Here is a 15495-nt window from a genome sequence, read left to right on the forward strand (position 1 = left end):
GGCTGAGGATAGGTGGAGGGCAGGCGAGAGTTAACCAGGGAACAAGCCAGGGAGGGCCTTCTGGGTGGAGGGAACATTGTGTCCCCATTTTGAGGAACTGAGAGCAATCTAATGAGGCAGGAAGGCGGGAGCCTGGTTAGAAGAAAGAAATCCTGTCCCTCTGCACTGGTCCTTGTGGGGACTTTGAGGTCCACTTTCTTGCCAGATCTTGTCCAGATCAAGTCCCAGCTCAGCCCTTCTCCCTGAAGACCCCCAACACAGCCTGTGCTCAACAGAGATTGCACAAGGAAGCAAAAATCATTTGGGGACTTGGGGGTGCCAATCCGTGGCAGAGCATTTGCCCAGCATGCACGGGAGGCCCTGGTTTTCATGTCCAGCATCACACACAGAAAGGGGGGGTCTTTTTTTTTTAAGAGTTCTTCTTTTCAAACTCTTCATCCACAGAACTTTTCAGATAAGAGCTTTTGAAGGGCTAGAAGAACCGAGCAGCTGAGAACAGTGGAAGAGAAAGTGAGGTAGTATGTGGGATCCCTAGGGTTCCCTAGGGACTCAGTTTGAAAACCCTTGGGTCAGAAACAAGAAAGAGCCTTAATTCTCTTTTAAAAAAATAAAGCCCTTTCATCCTTCCAATTTCTACTGGTGAAAATGGTCTCTACTTGGCCTCAATTTTGCATCTGATGCTGCCCAAGGAAATTCCACAAATAACAAACACAAATTTTAAAAAAATCTGTTTTACTGAAATACAATTTATACGTAAGAAAATGCACTCTGAAGTGTTCCATTTGATGCCAGCATGCTGAGTGAATGTTTTGTTTTTCCCAAGTAGAGTTTATTTAAATCAGGTTTATTAAGGTATCCCTGACAGAGAGCAAACTCCTTCACACAGCCACGGAACCAGCACCTCCAATGCTCACAGTTTTTTGTTTTTTTTTTTAATCCTGCTTTTTTTTTTTAATATATATACCAGGGATTGAGCTCAGGGGCACTCGACCATTGAGCCCCATCCCGAGCCCTATTTTGTATTTTATTTAGAGACAGGGTCTCACTGAGTTGCTTAGGGCCTCACCATTGCTGAGGCTGGCTTTGAACTCTCGATCCTCCTGCTTCAGCCTCCCGAGCCACTGGGATGACAGGCGTGTGCCTCCCCCACCGCCCTTTTATGCTCACAGTTTATAGTGAGGAAAAAAGGACTTTCTGAAAGATCCAGAGGAAATGGCTTCTGTGTCCCCTGAAGCCACATAGGATTTTTTTTTTTTGCCTCATACAACTGGTTTTCTTTATAAATATTCATAACTGCCACCAACTTGCTCTCTTTGCTGTTAACAGACATCTGTCCTTGACGCCTTCTTCGAACAAAGGGGACTTGTATCACTAGGAAGCTTAGAAACTGTTGCCATCTTGCAGAGGAAGCCCCGGCTGCTGATTGGTCGCCTTACTAGATGATAACTTGTTGCCCTGGTGACAAGATTGCAATGGCAGGTGGCTCTATCAAATCAGAAAAGAATCACGGACACTTGCTTCCCGTCCACTGTGAATGAAGGGAAATGAAAGCCCTGGCCGCTGTCGGGTTTCTTCAGCAGTGTGCTGGGGAGCGCCCTCGGCCCATCTGGGCCAATGCTTCTGACCTGGGGAGAATCCAGTGTGCAGGATGGACCTGGGAGGGGAGGCCGCAGGACCTGTGGGGACAGGCGAGCCTTGGGCCAGGGAAGCATGAGGAACACAGTGAGAGATTTCCAGTGTTAACAACCCTAGGTTTTCTCTGGGAAACCCGCTCCTGCCTCTCAATGTTCCTTCCAGGGGGAAGGGAAGTCCTGCAGAATCCGACAGATCTTTCGCTTCAGGCTCTCCCCACCACCCTACCCAACACCTGTGAGTTGTAAAACAACCTATCGACAACTTGTGCAATGCCTGAATCTGTGTTGAGCAACTCACACACATGACCTTATTGAATCCGTGTAACCATCCAGTTAGGGAGATATGGTTATGACCTCTGCTTCACAAAAGGAGAGTGTGAGGCCCAGAGAGTCTAAGCAACTTGTCCTGGGTCACACAGCCAGTACATGCAGAAGCCCAGATTTGATCCCAAGTTGGAGTGGCCTCAGGACTATCATTTCTTAGCCACCAAAAGGTGTGTGGGTGGTAGCTTTTCTTAAAAAAAAAAAAAAATCTTTTGAGACTATTCCTATACCTTTTTTCTTTAAATTTTTTTTTCTTTTTTTGATACCAGGGATTAAACCCAGGGGTGCTTAACCACTGAACCACATCTCCAGCCCTTTTTTTACCTTTTATTTAGAAACAGGGTCTTGCTGAGTTGCTTATATGGCCTTACTAAGTTGCTGAGGCTGGCTTTGAACTCTCTATCCTCCTGTCTCAGCCTCCTGAGCCACTGGGATTACAGGCATGTACCACCTCACCCAGCTAAAATAAATTTTATTGTAATATGTTTAAGGTGCACAACGTAAGGTTTTGAAATGCACGTAGTGAAATGGTTACAGTAGTCAAGCAAATTAACACATCCTCGTTGCACATTTACCAACTTTTGTGCCCGTGTGTAGGAAGAACAGGTAAGATCTCTCAGCAAAAACCCTGCCCACAATAGTGTCACCACAGCCCTGGTGTGGCGCACTGGACCTCAGACTTGCTGGCGCGGCGTATCTGCTGTGTTGAATCCTCTGAGCTGCTCCTCCACATCTCCTCTTCCCCTTAAAGAAATTACAGGAATAAAGTATCCCTATTTGAAAACAAAAACAGAGAACGCACAAGTTCACACTATGAAAGGAATGAAGGGGATGGTGGTGAAGCCACCCGCCCACCCCCAAATGAGGAACTCGGGACTGGAGGGGAAGGTGGTGGGCAGGACGCATCTGGCCTGGTTTCCTGGTATAAAGTTGGGCCCCCACTTACCCAGCTCTTCAGCATCCAGGAGTGAACACGCATCCCCTCCCGCACGGCCGCAGGAGCCCTGGGCAGCTGTGCACAGACAACAGCTAACTGCAGGGGAGCCGCGTGGGAAAGGCCCCCCAGACAGCTGGATTTCAGATGGCAATTTGTCAGTGCCACAGTCCTTACTTTTAAGCAAAGCTTTCTCCCACCACACCATGCCCGCCCCACCACCCAGGACGACCTGCCTCCTTCCGGCCCCCTCCCTCCTGGTTCTCCCCCAGCCCTGCTCAGGGCACCCAGACAACCACAGGGAAGTGTGCAGGGGGTTCATGGATGCTGGGTGGTTATGCATAAGGGATGCTGAAGCCCCTTCCCCAGGTCAAGTCCCAGCTCCCTGTGGTCTTAAGTACACAGCTAAGCATCACAGGGCCTCAGTTTCCCCACCTGTAACAGGAGCCTTAGTGGCATGACCTCACAGGGCCATGGTGAGGACAGAGTGTTTTACATGCACCTGGGATGAGGCCTGGCACAGAGTAAGGGCTTCATAAACTTTGCCTTTCATGAGTTTTCTAGAACTTTCCCCAACCACTGAGATTCTTTTTTTTTTTTGGGGGGGGGCGGGTACTGGGAATGGAACCCAGAGGTGCTTAACCACTGAGCCACACCCCAGCCTTTTTTTATATTCTATTTAGAGACGGAGCCTCACTGAATTGCTGAGGCTGGCTTTGAACTCGTGATCCTCCTGCCTTAGCCTCCCGAGCTGCTGGGATTGCGGGTGTGTCCACGGTGCCCAGCTCAACCACTGAGATTCTGAGGGGTCTCAGAAGAGAACTATGGTGGGAGCCAAGGTGGAGGGGCCTGTGACTGAAATTTCCCTGTCCTTTCTGCCCACTCCCAAGGCCCCGGGAAGTCTCATTTCTGGTTCCACAGGAGTAAAACCCTTCTGCTCGCAGGGACATTTCCCCACCTGACCCTTTTTCACAATGTCCTTGGGTGAAACTGTTGGTTAATATGTGTTTTAAGATTTTGAGCAACTTTACCCCTAAAAAATTTGTAAAAAGGGAAGCTCCCTGGCTTCCTCACTGTCTGGAGTCCCCCAGGGCACGCGGTGTCTTCTCTCCACTCTTGTCATTTCCGCAGCTTTCCTGGGCTAACTTCCCCTTCCTGCCTGCGGGCACCCAGCCCCTCCCTGGGCTCTCCACCCCACCCTATTTGTCCTGCCAGGGGTCCTGGGCTCCTCGTCCCAGCGCCCCCTCTCCTGTTGAGCTGGAAACTGCAGGTTGCCCTGGACCCTGAGGTGCCGGGGTGACACACCAGGCTAGGCAAGCCCTCTGCCCCGAGCCACACTGCAGCACTTGACTTTTTTTTTTTAGTTGAGAAAGTTCAAGCCCACCCACCTTTCCCTCTTGCTATTCCACCCATCATTCTAGAGTCTCCGTGCAACACAGGAGAAGCTCTTGCCCCTGTGATGTACATAAATAAACCAACCCACCAGTGTTCTTGCCCAGGAAGCCCCATCACTGTTACCATGGCAGCCGCAGCCTGGGGTAGGCGGGGGATTACTAGGTATTTACAATGTAACTGCAAATGACCTTCAGACTTGTCCCCACTCCATTCCTCCCTGCTGAGCTCATGTGTCCAGTGACCTTGAGGAACCCCAGAAATAACACTGAAGAAAATGTATCAGGATGTTACTGTGGACAAACCAACTAGTTGCTAAAAGAGAAAATTCTGTCCCTCCGGCTAATTCCAGCGGCAGGAAGGATGCAGTTGGAAATAATCCTCAAGGGATAATGGACCTAGACTTGGTGGCTGCTAACATCTTCAGGTGGAGAGTTACTGAGACAAGGGACAGCCCCCGAGCCTGGTGACCAGTCTTAGCTAGGTGGCATTACAGAGCCCCTCACGTGAGGAAGGAAGTATCCAGCCTCATGTATTATTCTGGCTACAGCTGAATCTGGTTGTAACCAAGGCTGTTGTCCCAAGCACCTGTTGACAGGAGAAATAGGAGGGCAAAGGGGAGTGTATTTTAGAGAAAAAGTTAACACTAGGCCATGAGGGAGCAACCAACCAATCTAGAATGTCAGACAGTCCACGGGCCAGGAAGAAAACAAAAAAGAAAATGTGCCAAGCAGCAATCAATACTGTGAGGCTCTCTGAGGTAGTGACAACTGAGCAGAGATGGAAAAGGAGGAAGAGGGAGTTGCAGGCCAGGAGCAGCAGGTGCAAGGGCCCTGGGCAGGAACAGTGTGGCCTGTTAGCGGGACATCAGCCTAAGAGGTGGACAATGAGTTGCGAAGGTCAATATCACTGGATGCAGAGAGAGGAGGTTGGGGTTTATTCCCAAATACGAGGTTTTGAGGAGCTGCCGAATGTGCGTAGAGGGCTTGGTGAGATGCCCTTCTAGGACTAATAATGCCAGAGGCTGTTGTCCCCAGGGACCTGTGAATATTTACAATATTTGTCTTTAGTGCGGAAACATTATGTCATCTAAGTATAAGGAGCAGAAACGGAGGTGGTTTACACAACAGGGTTTTGTCTTCGCTGAGAAACACAGAAGAACCCTCGACCCACTTCCTGTCATCTCTAATTAGGGTCGCCCAGCTCAGTGACACAGACCGAGGAGCAAAAGAAGCCGGAAAGCCGGGTCGCAGCGCCCCCTGGCGCTCTCTGCGCTTAACCACACAGGCGGGACCCCGAGCCAAGCCGCGGCTTCCCAGGACCCTGAGTTTAAATCATAAAACCGTGTCCTTCCCACTCCCTCCGTCTTCCGCCAGTTAAAACGGGTCCCTGCCCTAGGGTATTCAGGACGCCGTCTCAGGGGCTGGCGTCAAATCTTCTTTCTTGCCCGCACCCCATCTGCTCCACATCAGCGTGTCCAACTTCTGCCCTGGGTGGGAGACCCAGAAATCTACTAGAACTGCTGAGTCGCAGTTTGTCTCAGGCTCCACCTGCACAAAGATGTGTGCAATTTGGGGGGAAGTGTCCTTAAATTTCCCTAAACTCGCAAACAAATCTGTGACTCAAAATCAGGAGGGTCCCCTGTGCCCTGTCTCCACTCCTGGTCCAGCCTTGGGATGGGCCACAACCCGGGAGGTGACCGAGAGGGAACCACCAGCTCCCCACCAGGGGGCGCCGTTCCCAGCCTCCCCGCCCCTCCCCGTGCCCTCCTCAGGGACCTCTTTCTAGAGGGCACGGGGCCACAGTTACACCGTGTGGTTCCCGTCACTCCAGCAGGGACCCAAATCCTCACCGGGCCGCGTGGCCCTAGCGCTCTCAGATCTTGTCGCTGGTCAACACCCTCCCTCCAGCTCAGCCGGCTGCTCTTCCACCTTCTAGCCTTTGTCCCCACTGAGCCTCCTCAGCCCCTCTGGATTTTCACTCTTCGCAGGGAAAGTCTTCCCTAACCACCCCTGCCTGGGTGCCCTCTGCCTCCCACAGCCCCCTGCCGTGGCCTCTGGTGGCCTGCCGGGCTGAGTCTGTCCTCACCGCTCTTATTCACACTCCATTCAGCCAAGTGCTGGAGGCTACTTGTGACTCCCTGGTATTCACATGCTGAGGCCCTGACCCCCAGGATCTCAGAATGACCTGGAGATGAGGTCTCTCAAGAGATAATTAAGTGAAAATGAGGTCATAAGGTGGGCCCTAATCCAAGATGACTGGTGTCCCTACGAGAGAAAATTGGGACGCTAACACACTGAGGGACAGCCGTGTGAGGACACAGGGAGAAGACGCTGTCTACACGCCAAGAGGCCTCGGAAGAAATCGACCTGGCTGGCACCTTGGTGCAGACTTGCAGCCTCCAGAAGTACAGGACAATGAATTTTTGTGAAGCCAGCCAGTCTGTGGCAACCCTCGTAAACAAACGCTCCAGTAAAGGCTCTGATCCGTCTCGCAGTCAGGAGCCCGAGAACACCTGGGAGAACGAGCAGGGTGAGGTCAGGTGTGCCTGACCAAAGGCTGACTCTCATTCCCAGAGCCAGACACAACCTCAGCTGCATGTGGCTGCAGGCCCCCTTGGGACAGTCCTGGGGGAGGAGGAGGGGAGAACACCACCAGCCCTTTGTGCTTGTTAATGTAACAGCAACGGCCCTGTCACAACGGCCAAAAGGACTCCAGTGAGTGGAGAGGCTGCCAGCGTCCTGTGCCGTCAGTTTTCCCACACTGTCATCTTCTCTGCAAAGCAGTTGCTATTAATGGCCTCATTTCTGCACGGGGGACCCAGCAAGGTAGCCAGGGCCTCACAGCTGGTAAGCCTCAGGGCCACCCACTGTCAAACCTGAGCAGGGTTCTTAACCTCCCCAAGGGCTGAGGATGCCCTCGGGGCCAGGGGAAGGTTCTGGCAGCGTGTGTCAGGCCTGCAGCACAGGCCTGATCCAGCTCAGCTCCCAGGGTCTTCCCTGGGAAGAAAGCAAGGTGGGTGCTCGCTGGTGGAGAGAGGGCAGATTTATTTCTCTGTAAAGGGAGGAATCAGAGGTGGGGCATAAGGTCAGGGCAGGGAAATGTCCTCCAGCTTCTGGTCCAGTGTCTTGAGGTCATCCAGGAATCGGGTTGGGGTGAGAATGTGTGACGAGCCTGGTGAGCAGGGGAGATTGGGGAGGAACAGGGTGCTTCCTTGGCCTCTGGGTCCTGGGTGGTTGGAGGCCTGTCCCTGCCCCTCAGCAAACCAAGAGCCTGACTTTCTAAAATTCAGGAGTCTAGAGAATTAGGAATGTGGGAGTGCAGGCCCCAGGTGACCCCTTCCCTGACAACCTAAGTCCCAGCCCCTCAGAAACCCTGGCGTCTAGGATCCAGCCCCCCAGGGCTCCCAAAATCCAATCCCAAATCTCTAGGGACCAACACCAGACCTCCAGGGACCTGAGACTAATTTCAGCACCCCAGGGACCCCAGAGTCCATCCCTAGACACCTAGTGGCCTAAGCTCCAGTCCCTCAGGGACCCCCAAGTCCAACTCTAGCCCCCTGAGAACCGCAGTCCTGGCTACTCACCAATAAGTACCTCCCACTTGCCCTCAGTGGCCCTGGTCACTTCATAGGCGGCTCTCATCTCTGACATGGCCACACCACCCACGATGTACACAATGAGCCTAGGTCCAGGCCGAGCCTCGGTGCCCACCTTGTTCTTGTGCCAGTGGCCAAAGCGGGCACTGTGCGGGGGAAGAGGTCAGTCTAGGCCGTATACACCCCACCCCCAGATGTGGGCCGGGATGACAGTGAAGGGCATCCCCAGGGCCTCACCTGACAGCAGCCTGGGAGCTGGATGAGGGAGCAGGGTCAGACACGAAGGGCCACAGCTTCCGGTCCAGGCGGTCCTCCACCACATCCTGGGGGGCCAGAGAGGGAGGTTTAGGAGATGAGCCCCAGACAATGGGGACCAAGGACTGGAGTCCTCACAGAGGTCAAGATCCTGGCAAAGTGGAGCCACTATCTGCGCCTCCTGCCCCTTGGGGACCCACAAATCAACATCCTCAGCCCCTTGGGACCTAGGAATTCAGACTTCCAAGCTACATGGGTGGGGAGGCCAGGTGGCCGGGCTGTCAAGCAAAAAGGGGTACCAGAACTCCCCAAGGAGATGGAAGCCACGCCCCTGGCCTGTGGCTATTTGATGTTGCGCTTTCAGGCCTCAGGATGGCCAGGGGCTAGTGAGGGAGGGCATCTAGGGGTCGGAAGAAGATAACAGAGGGGGATGCAGAGGAGGGGCCAGTGGGTGGAGAGGAAGAGACTCCCCAGCTAAAGGGCTCTCTGCTGCCCTAATTCCTGGGGTGTGTGTTTGGGGTGACCAGAGCAGACTGGGTGTCAGGAGAATCCAGTAATGAGGGATTTTCCATTAAGCCCCGAGGCTTAGCACGAGGAGGAGGAGGGAGGCTGACAGGATCAGGGGGAACGGGCCCTGAGCCCCCACCCAAGTACCTCCATCACGTCCTTGATGATCGGAGTCCAGCGGGACAGCTGATAGGTGGGCTCCGAGCGTTCCCTCCGCTCCAACCGGATTGAAGTCCCTGAGCCCTGCGGGCAGGGCCAGGTGGGGCCAGTAGGGGGTTAGGGGGAAGGAGGTGGGTCACAGATGGGACTGGGGCCTCATCTGGCTAGCGGGGTAGGCAGGCAAAGATGAAGAGGTGGAACGGGGGAGAGAGAGAGAGAGAGATTCAGGGAGACAGAGAGAGATAAGGACAGAAGTGGGTAGGGAAGGAACGGGGGTGGAAGGAGAGAGACAAGAGCAAAGAGAAAGAAAGATGGAAGACAGGCCAGCGAGAGAGATGGGGACAAGGGCACACAGGGCCCGCAGAGGAGGCAGGATCAGGGGAGGTGGGACACGCAGGGCCAGAGAGAGACAGGAGAGACTAAACCGAGAGCTGAGTGCAGGAAGCTGCCGAGTGTGCTGCATGGGTGGAGTGTCCACTGTGACCTCAGGGAGCCCCAAGTCTTCTGGGTGCCTTGCTGCCCAAACACCGGTGACCCTACCATACCCCTAGCCCTCAGAGCACATACCCCACATTGCACTGTCACCAGGACCAGTGTGGCAGTGAGCACACCTCACCCTGCTACCAACTGTGTGCCCTAGGATGGGCCCTGGCACTCTGTCCCCATGGGCCACGCATGCCTGTGCAGCCACACCACAGGACCAGGCTCTGACCTAGGCCCTCTCCCTGGCTGCCCCCACAAGCCCTCAGCCTCCTTCCACCCAGCCTCTGACCCTGCTCCTGGCATACCCCAGGATTGGTGACGGTGCCCCCCAGCTGCTCCAGGTTCCGGACAAGGCTGCTGTAGGCCTGCACGTTGGCATGCTGGATCAGCTTGGCCAGGTTCTCCTCGCTCACACCTGGGGAAGGAGAAGGGGGCCAGAAAGTGGCTACACAGGGTCCTGGGCTAAGAGGTATCCCCAGGACTTCGATGAGCATGTCCCACTGTTGGGAGGTCCTCAGGATCCAGGCATCCCCTGGAGTTAGTGTAAAGGGAAACTCTCACGCCAGGGAGACTATGGATCCGCATCCCTGAGGGAGAATGGGGTCCTCCAGAATTAGTAGAGGGGATACCAAGTTTAAAGAAACGCTTATTTTGGATAAATTCCATGTTTAATGGGAGGGGGGAAGGGCTCTGTGGAGGATCACATAGTTGGAAAAGGGTCACAGGGCCCAGAAAAGGGATGTGATGGATTCAGCATGCCTGGTGTTGGGAAGCTGTAGGGCTGGAAGTTTCCCGGGATTGCTAGAGACACCGGTGAAAGGGAAGTCTCAAGAACCCCCAGACCCACCCACCATTCCGTAGGAGGATGTAGAGTAACAGGACCCGGATCTTGTCATAAGGTGGCACCGCTGCATCCAGCAGCACGGGGACGATCAATTTCATGGCATCCTTGATCTTCTCGCCCTCTGCGTCAGAGCCCATGGCCAGGTCCTGCAGGCAACCCCATCTTTCAACAGGTCTCCTGAGGCCCCACTTCTCCAAGGCTGCCCCTCCCAAATAGGCCCAGGCCTCAACCCAGCCCCAGGACCACCTCCCCACAAGCTCCACCCCTCACTCCACCCCTCACTCCAGTCTCACCTCTCCAAGACCACACCCCCCAACCAGGTCCCACCCCTGAGGTTCCCACTCCACTTGCCCACCTGCTCACCAGGACCCCCCAACAGGCTCCGCCCTCTCCCAAACCCCATCCCTCTCAGGGGATGGCCCTTTGGGCTGGCCCCACCACACCTGCTCCACACTGCACAGCTTCTCCACAGAGCCCTTGAAGCGCTTCATGCAGTCGTCGGCTAGATGCAGGTGCGTAGAATACTGCAGAGTGGGGTGTGGGAGTTGGGGTCACAAATGTGGTGTCACGGCAGAGCCTGGGGCTGAGGGCCTCAGCAGCTCGGGGATGGAGGTTCCACCCACCCGGGCTCTATCACCTTGTTCAGCTCCTTCTGGTACTGCGGCATCTTTTTCAGAATGTGGGACAGGTCTTTGATGTTGGCCTGAGGGAGTGTGGGAGACCGCAGGGGGTGGGCTTGAAGCCAAACCCTGCCCACCGGGATCCCACTCCAGGCTCAGCATCTTGGATGAGGCCCCGCCCTCACCCAAGTGAGAGGGGCTTTCCTCCACTCCCAGCCAAGGTTGGGGTGGGGGCTACCTTGTCAGTGGTCATCCTCTTGCTCTCACAGAATGTCTTCAAAAGCTCCGTGACCCTCCTAGCCAAGAGGGAGGGCAGGGTGAGATGGGGGCTGGTGCTGGGACTTCAGTGTGAGGTTAGTGCAGTTTCGCAGATGGAAATGACAGGCAGGGACATGTCCCTGGGGGTCCAGGGGGTAGGATGAGGCTGGAGGACGGTCAAGAGTCCCACTGAAGGGTGTGGCTTATGGAGGGTCAGTCCAAAGCCTAGACCCAAAGCCTGGGGGCAGCAGGGATCCCATAGCCACATAGCGGACCCATAGGAGGAAGGAGTTAGGGGCATCCAGGGGGGCCCACACCTCCAGCACCCACTGCGAGCACTCACTTGGACACATCAGCAATGTGCATGTGTCGAAGCTCCACCCACAGGTCGTCGTCCTCATCCAGCAGCACGGCCTTCTCCCGAGCCTCACTCAGCCCGGTGGTCTCATACCTGCAAGGGCAGGAAGGGGGACATGAGGGTCAGGGCACTCAGTAAGCACAAGGGTCCCAGGTTGGGGGCAACTGGGGTCAGCAGGCTCCAAGGTCCACCCACCTGTATGTGTCCTGTTCAATGTCCAACAGGTCATAAGCCATGGCCTGGAACGTTAGCTCATGCAGCAGTGGGGACACAGGGTCTGCTGCCCGGTCCACAATCAGCAGCTGTGAGCGGGTCTTCTCAGGGCCCTGGGTGGCTCAGGAGAGTTAGAGGCAGGGATAAGGATGCTAATGCTGACCCTGACCCTGACCCTGCAGGGCCTTGACCCATTTCCCCAACACCCCCTCACCTCGCCCAGACTGGGAGTGTCCGCCTTGAAGGCATTCAGCTTGGCCAGGACTGCATGGGCCAACTGGGCTGTGTCCTCTGGACCCCTAGAAGTGGGATGGTCAGACACAAGGACATTAGAATATGGGGTCTGGAAGGGCCGGTCACAGTCAGGAGGTTAAAGTTGGGGTTGAGGATGGGAGTTAGGGGTCAGAGTGAGGACCAGGACTGGGGTCCGAAGAGAGACTAAAAACTGGATGCAGGATGGGGTCAAGGTCAGAGGGCAGCATGGGGCCTGCGGGCTGGGTCCCCACTTGCGGTAGCGGATGGCTGGGTACTCCTGCAGAGTGGCACACAGTGTAGCAATTTGCTGGGCCAGTGCCTCAAGCTGCCGCGCTCGCTCCCCTGCCCGGAAGGGGCAGTAGAGGTTGTAAGTGCTGTGAGGGACATCCAGGGAGAACACCTGGGGGACACAAGTGCCAGGGCCACCACTGTAGGTCAAACCTGCCTAACTTGAAGCTGCTGCTACCTGCATCTATCTGCCTGGGCCTTCCCTGGTCTCCGGAGTCTGCTCTGCTAGTCTCAAGGCAGTCTGGGGGCAGCCACCAATCAATGTCTGTAAGAGTCCACAGGTAAGTCCCCCAGTCCTCCCCCTTGGAAAGACTCCATGCTGCCTGCCCCCTGGAGCAACCCAGAGGGATGGAACACCAGTTGCCGAGATCTGCAGGGTTCACAAAGCTCCTGGGTTGGCTCCTTCCCTCTCTGACTCTCTATACATATTTTGTATTTGGTCACAGACACCCCACCTCCACCTGGGCTGTACCTGGGCCTCGTAGGGGAGGAAGGCAAGGTGGATTTCTTTCAGCGTCTTCACCACCTTTGCCAGGCGAGAGCGGCCCAGCTCACTGAACAGGGGCTCGGGGCAGGCTGGGTTGGGCAGAGGGGCCATCAGACCAGAGCCACCCCACACTCTCACCCACTACCCTTCCACATCCCCCACTCTCCTCACTCACTATCAGTGAAGAAGATGTGTGCTGCTTTGTAGGTGAAGGTCGGGGTTCCCCGGAAGTCTGCGATCAGTGCCTGAACCGACTAGGGAATGCAGATCACTCTCTGGGCCTGACCCTGCACCCCAGACCCATCCTTTGCCTGGGTCCCCCAGCCACTGCCCATCCTCCACCAGACACAAGCATGCCCAGAGGCCATACACATGCATGCACCCATGAGCATGCTCACTCATAGAGGCACCTTCTCCGTGGGGCTCAGCAAATAAATGGCTTCCAGACTGGGGATGGGTTCGCGCCGTTTGTTGATGTCTTCAACAACTAATAGCAACAGAAGAAGGGGTACTCGTGGGTGGCATAGGCCAGGGGCACATGGAGAGTCTCAGGCTTGGGGGATTGGATGCTTAGGGGAGCTGCATCACCTGAAGTTCTAAGCAGGAGACAGACACGCAGGAGCTACATGGTTTTGTATCTTTAGGCCCACACAGCCATACCCTGCAGGTCACCCACAGAAGGCTATGCATTCACAAGGGGCCAGGCTCGAGTCTCCCTGGGAGCTCTACATGGGGCTGCAGTCAAGGAGGCTGAGCCCTCAGCAGTCCCTAGTAAGGATTGCAGACAGGGTCCTTTGTGGGACCCTCAGCTTGCATACCTGAGAGATGTACTTGGTCACATGCTCTAGGTGGTCTATGCAGGGACAGGGATACTTGGAAGCTTGGGATAATTTTAGGGATCTCACATTTAAGAGTTATATCCAAGGGCCCCATATTCAGGGGATCCCATACTCAGGTTCTACCCAGAGCATGAGGTGGGGGTCCACTCACTGGTGATGCCCTCAGCCAGGATGTCTGACATTTTACAGCAGGACGACAGGATACGCATGCTTGGATGGTCCATGATGAGCACCTGTCCAGGTGAATGGACAGACAGATGGACCAATGGGCAGACAAGAGGCAGAAGGAGCTACGGCTGACCCCAGAAGGGGCATGGGGAAGTGGAGAGATCAACAGTTTCAAGGGTTGGCTGGGACGGAGGACCCAAGACCCATACACCCAGCTCCCACCCCCTGGATCAACAGCCTCCTCAAAAATTTCTTGTGGGTACAGAGGGACCCCCCATGTAGACTGGGGCAAGGGGCCAACTCTGGTTACCCCTACCTTCCACTCCCCATCCTTTTTGACGCTTCGAATGACTCCACTCAGAATTTCTGCAGGCAAGAGTGGGGAGGGCTCAGGATGCTAGACCCTCATCTTAACTCCCATTCACCCCTGCCCCCTGATCTGGAGAGGCAGCTCCTGGCATCAGCCCCCTCCCAATTTACAGACAGGAAAACAGGTTCTGAGAGGACAGGCAACTTACCTAAGTACCCTCTATTCCTAAGCAGCACAGGGCTTGGAGTACAAGTTGCCATTCCATATATCCATGAAAGAATGGAGAGGAAGGGTCTGCCTTCCCACCTCCAGTTTTCCTTCTGTGGGGCTACCAATCAGGCCCCCACCCCACCTCCATTAGATCCACTTAAGACTAGACTGCAAGACCCCAAGTTCCCAGCTCTGATGTGTGCCTAGCTGTGCTCATCCCATCAACCACGAGTCCTCAGTTTCCTCGTCTGTATCCCCTCTCCCCATCACCCACTGTATAAGGGCCTCCCTTTTGGGCTGAAGTGCTGGAGGTCTGAGCCAGTCTGCCCTGCCCAGAGGAAGGAATGGAGAAAAGGAACAGGGTGGCCTCGCTTGGACCGGCCAGAGTGTCGTGTCCACTGTTATCTGGCCCGCCAGGGCGGAAGGAGCAGCTGAGGCCGGAACTATCAGAGGTGGGGGAGGGGTAGAGGACCTGCGCCCGCGAGGCCCGGACGCCTGGGTCCTGTCGCTGCAAGGGGCTCCCGAGGATAGGGCAAGGAGGAAGGCGCCCCCCACATCACCCCGTGGGGCCTGAACACGCCCCCTGAGCACTCAAACCACCTGGAGTCTCTGACCAGCGCATGGTGGGGCCACTAGAGTCCAGCCCCAGAACTTTGCCCGGCTCAGACACCGAGTCTGGAGAGGTCCAGCTATGCCCTCCTCCTGCAGGCAGTTTAGGGGGCCCAGGGGTCATGTCTCCAGCCTCCGCCACCCATTACCGGCTCCTCTGGGTCCCCGGGGCCCAGCTCTGTTCTGCTGCAGCACCTGAGGAACTGGGCGTCCGCTGGGACCAAGTCCCCGCCCGCCCCCTCGAGGGTCAGGCGCTCGGGCACCACCCAGTTCAGCCCCCAACTCCCCGCCGGGGTCCTGGGCTCCCAGAGACCGTGCGCCCCGGCGTCCGCCCCGCAGGGGATACGGAGCCAGGCCCCGCGAAGGCACTCACTTTCCCCCACCACCGCCTTCAGCCCCGAGGGCGCCATCTTCCCCCTCGAGCAACGCCGCCGCTTCCGGGTCTGTCCCAAGGTGGGGGCGTGGTTCTGCGCGTCACCCACGTGGGCCACGCCCCCTTCCCCGCCCCTGCGCACCTGGCCCCGCCTCGCTGAAGGCTCTCGGAGAGACCAAGGAACCCCAGCGCGGATTAGGCGGGCAGGTGTGTCCACACAGTCTCCGGAGGGACACACCCCGACCCATGCGCTCACGGTCGAGAGTTCGGCCACTTTCCCTGGCTGTGTGCGGTGAGCAAGAAGGACCGCAGGACAATAACCCCTTTGCCTTACACAGTCGCAATCAGCACCCTGTCCAGAAGTTCCTGTCTGCGTG

At 55.9% G+C, this 15495-nt stretch overlaps 1 protein-coding gene across 2 annotated transcripts; it reads right to left on the minus strand.

Annotated features, from left to right (window-relative positions):
* Window positions 1-7314: 7314 nt before the first annotated feature.
* Stxbp2 (syntaxin binding protein 2) lies at window positions 7315-15215 on the minus strand. Of its 2 annotated transcripts, none has more exons than XM_046443862.2 (19): window positions 15119-15215; window positions 13933-13982; window positions 13600-13681; window positions 13020-13096; window positions 12785-12863; window positions 12595-12698; window positions 12086-12234; window positions 11794-11878; window positions 11562-11692; window positions 11352-11459; window positions 10989-11046; window positions 10768-10833; window positions 10574-10654; window positions 10138-10276; window positions 9592-9701; window positions 8792-8887; window positions 8120-8205; window positions 7871-8028; window positions 7315-7458 (listed from the first exon to the last, which is right to left on the minus strand). In XM_046443862.2, the coding sequence occupies exons 1-19, from the start codon at window positions 15153-15155 to the stop codon at window positions 7373-7375; spliced, it is 1782 nt and encodes a 593-aa protein (XP_046299818.1). In that variant the 5' UTR covers window positions 15156-15215; the 3' UTR covers window positions 7315-7372. The 2 variants fall into 2 exon arrangements, with proteins under 2 accessions (XP_046299818.1, XP_058435148.1); XM_058579165.1 differs by lacking the exon at window positions 15119-15215 and adding an exon at window positions 14135-14152.
* Window positions 15216-15495: the final 280 nt, after the last annotated feature.

Source organism: Marmota monax, unplaced genomic scaffold (assembly GCF_021218885.2).
Source record: "Marmota monax isolate L192 unplaced genomic scaffold, Marmota_monax_Labrador192_F-V1.1 WCK01_AAM20220418_F8-fsc00102, whole genome shotgun sequence".
NCBI lineage: Eukaryota > Metazoa > Chordata > Mammalia > Rodentia > Sciuridae > Marmota > Marmota monax.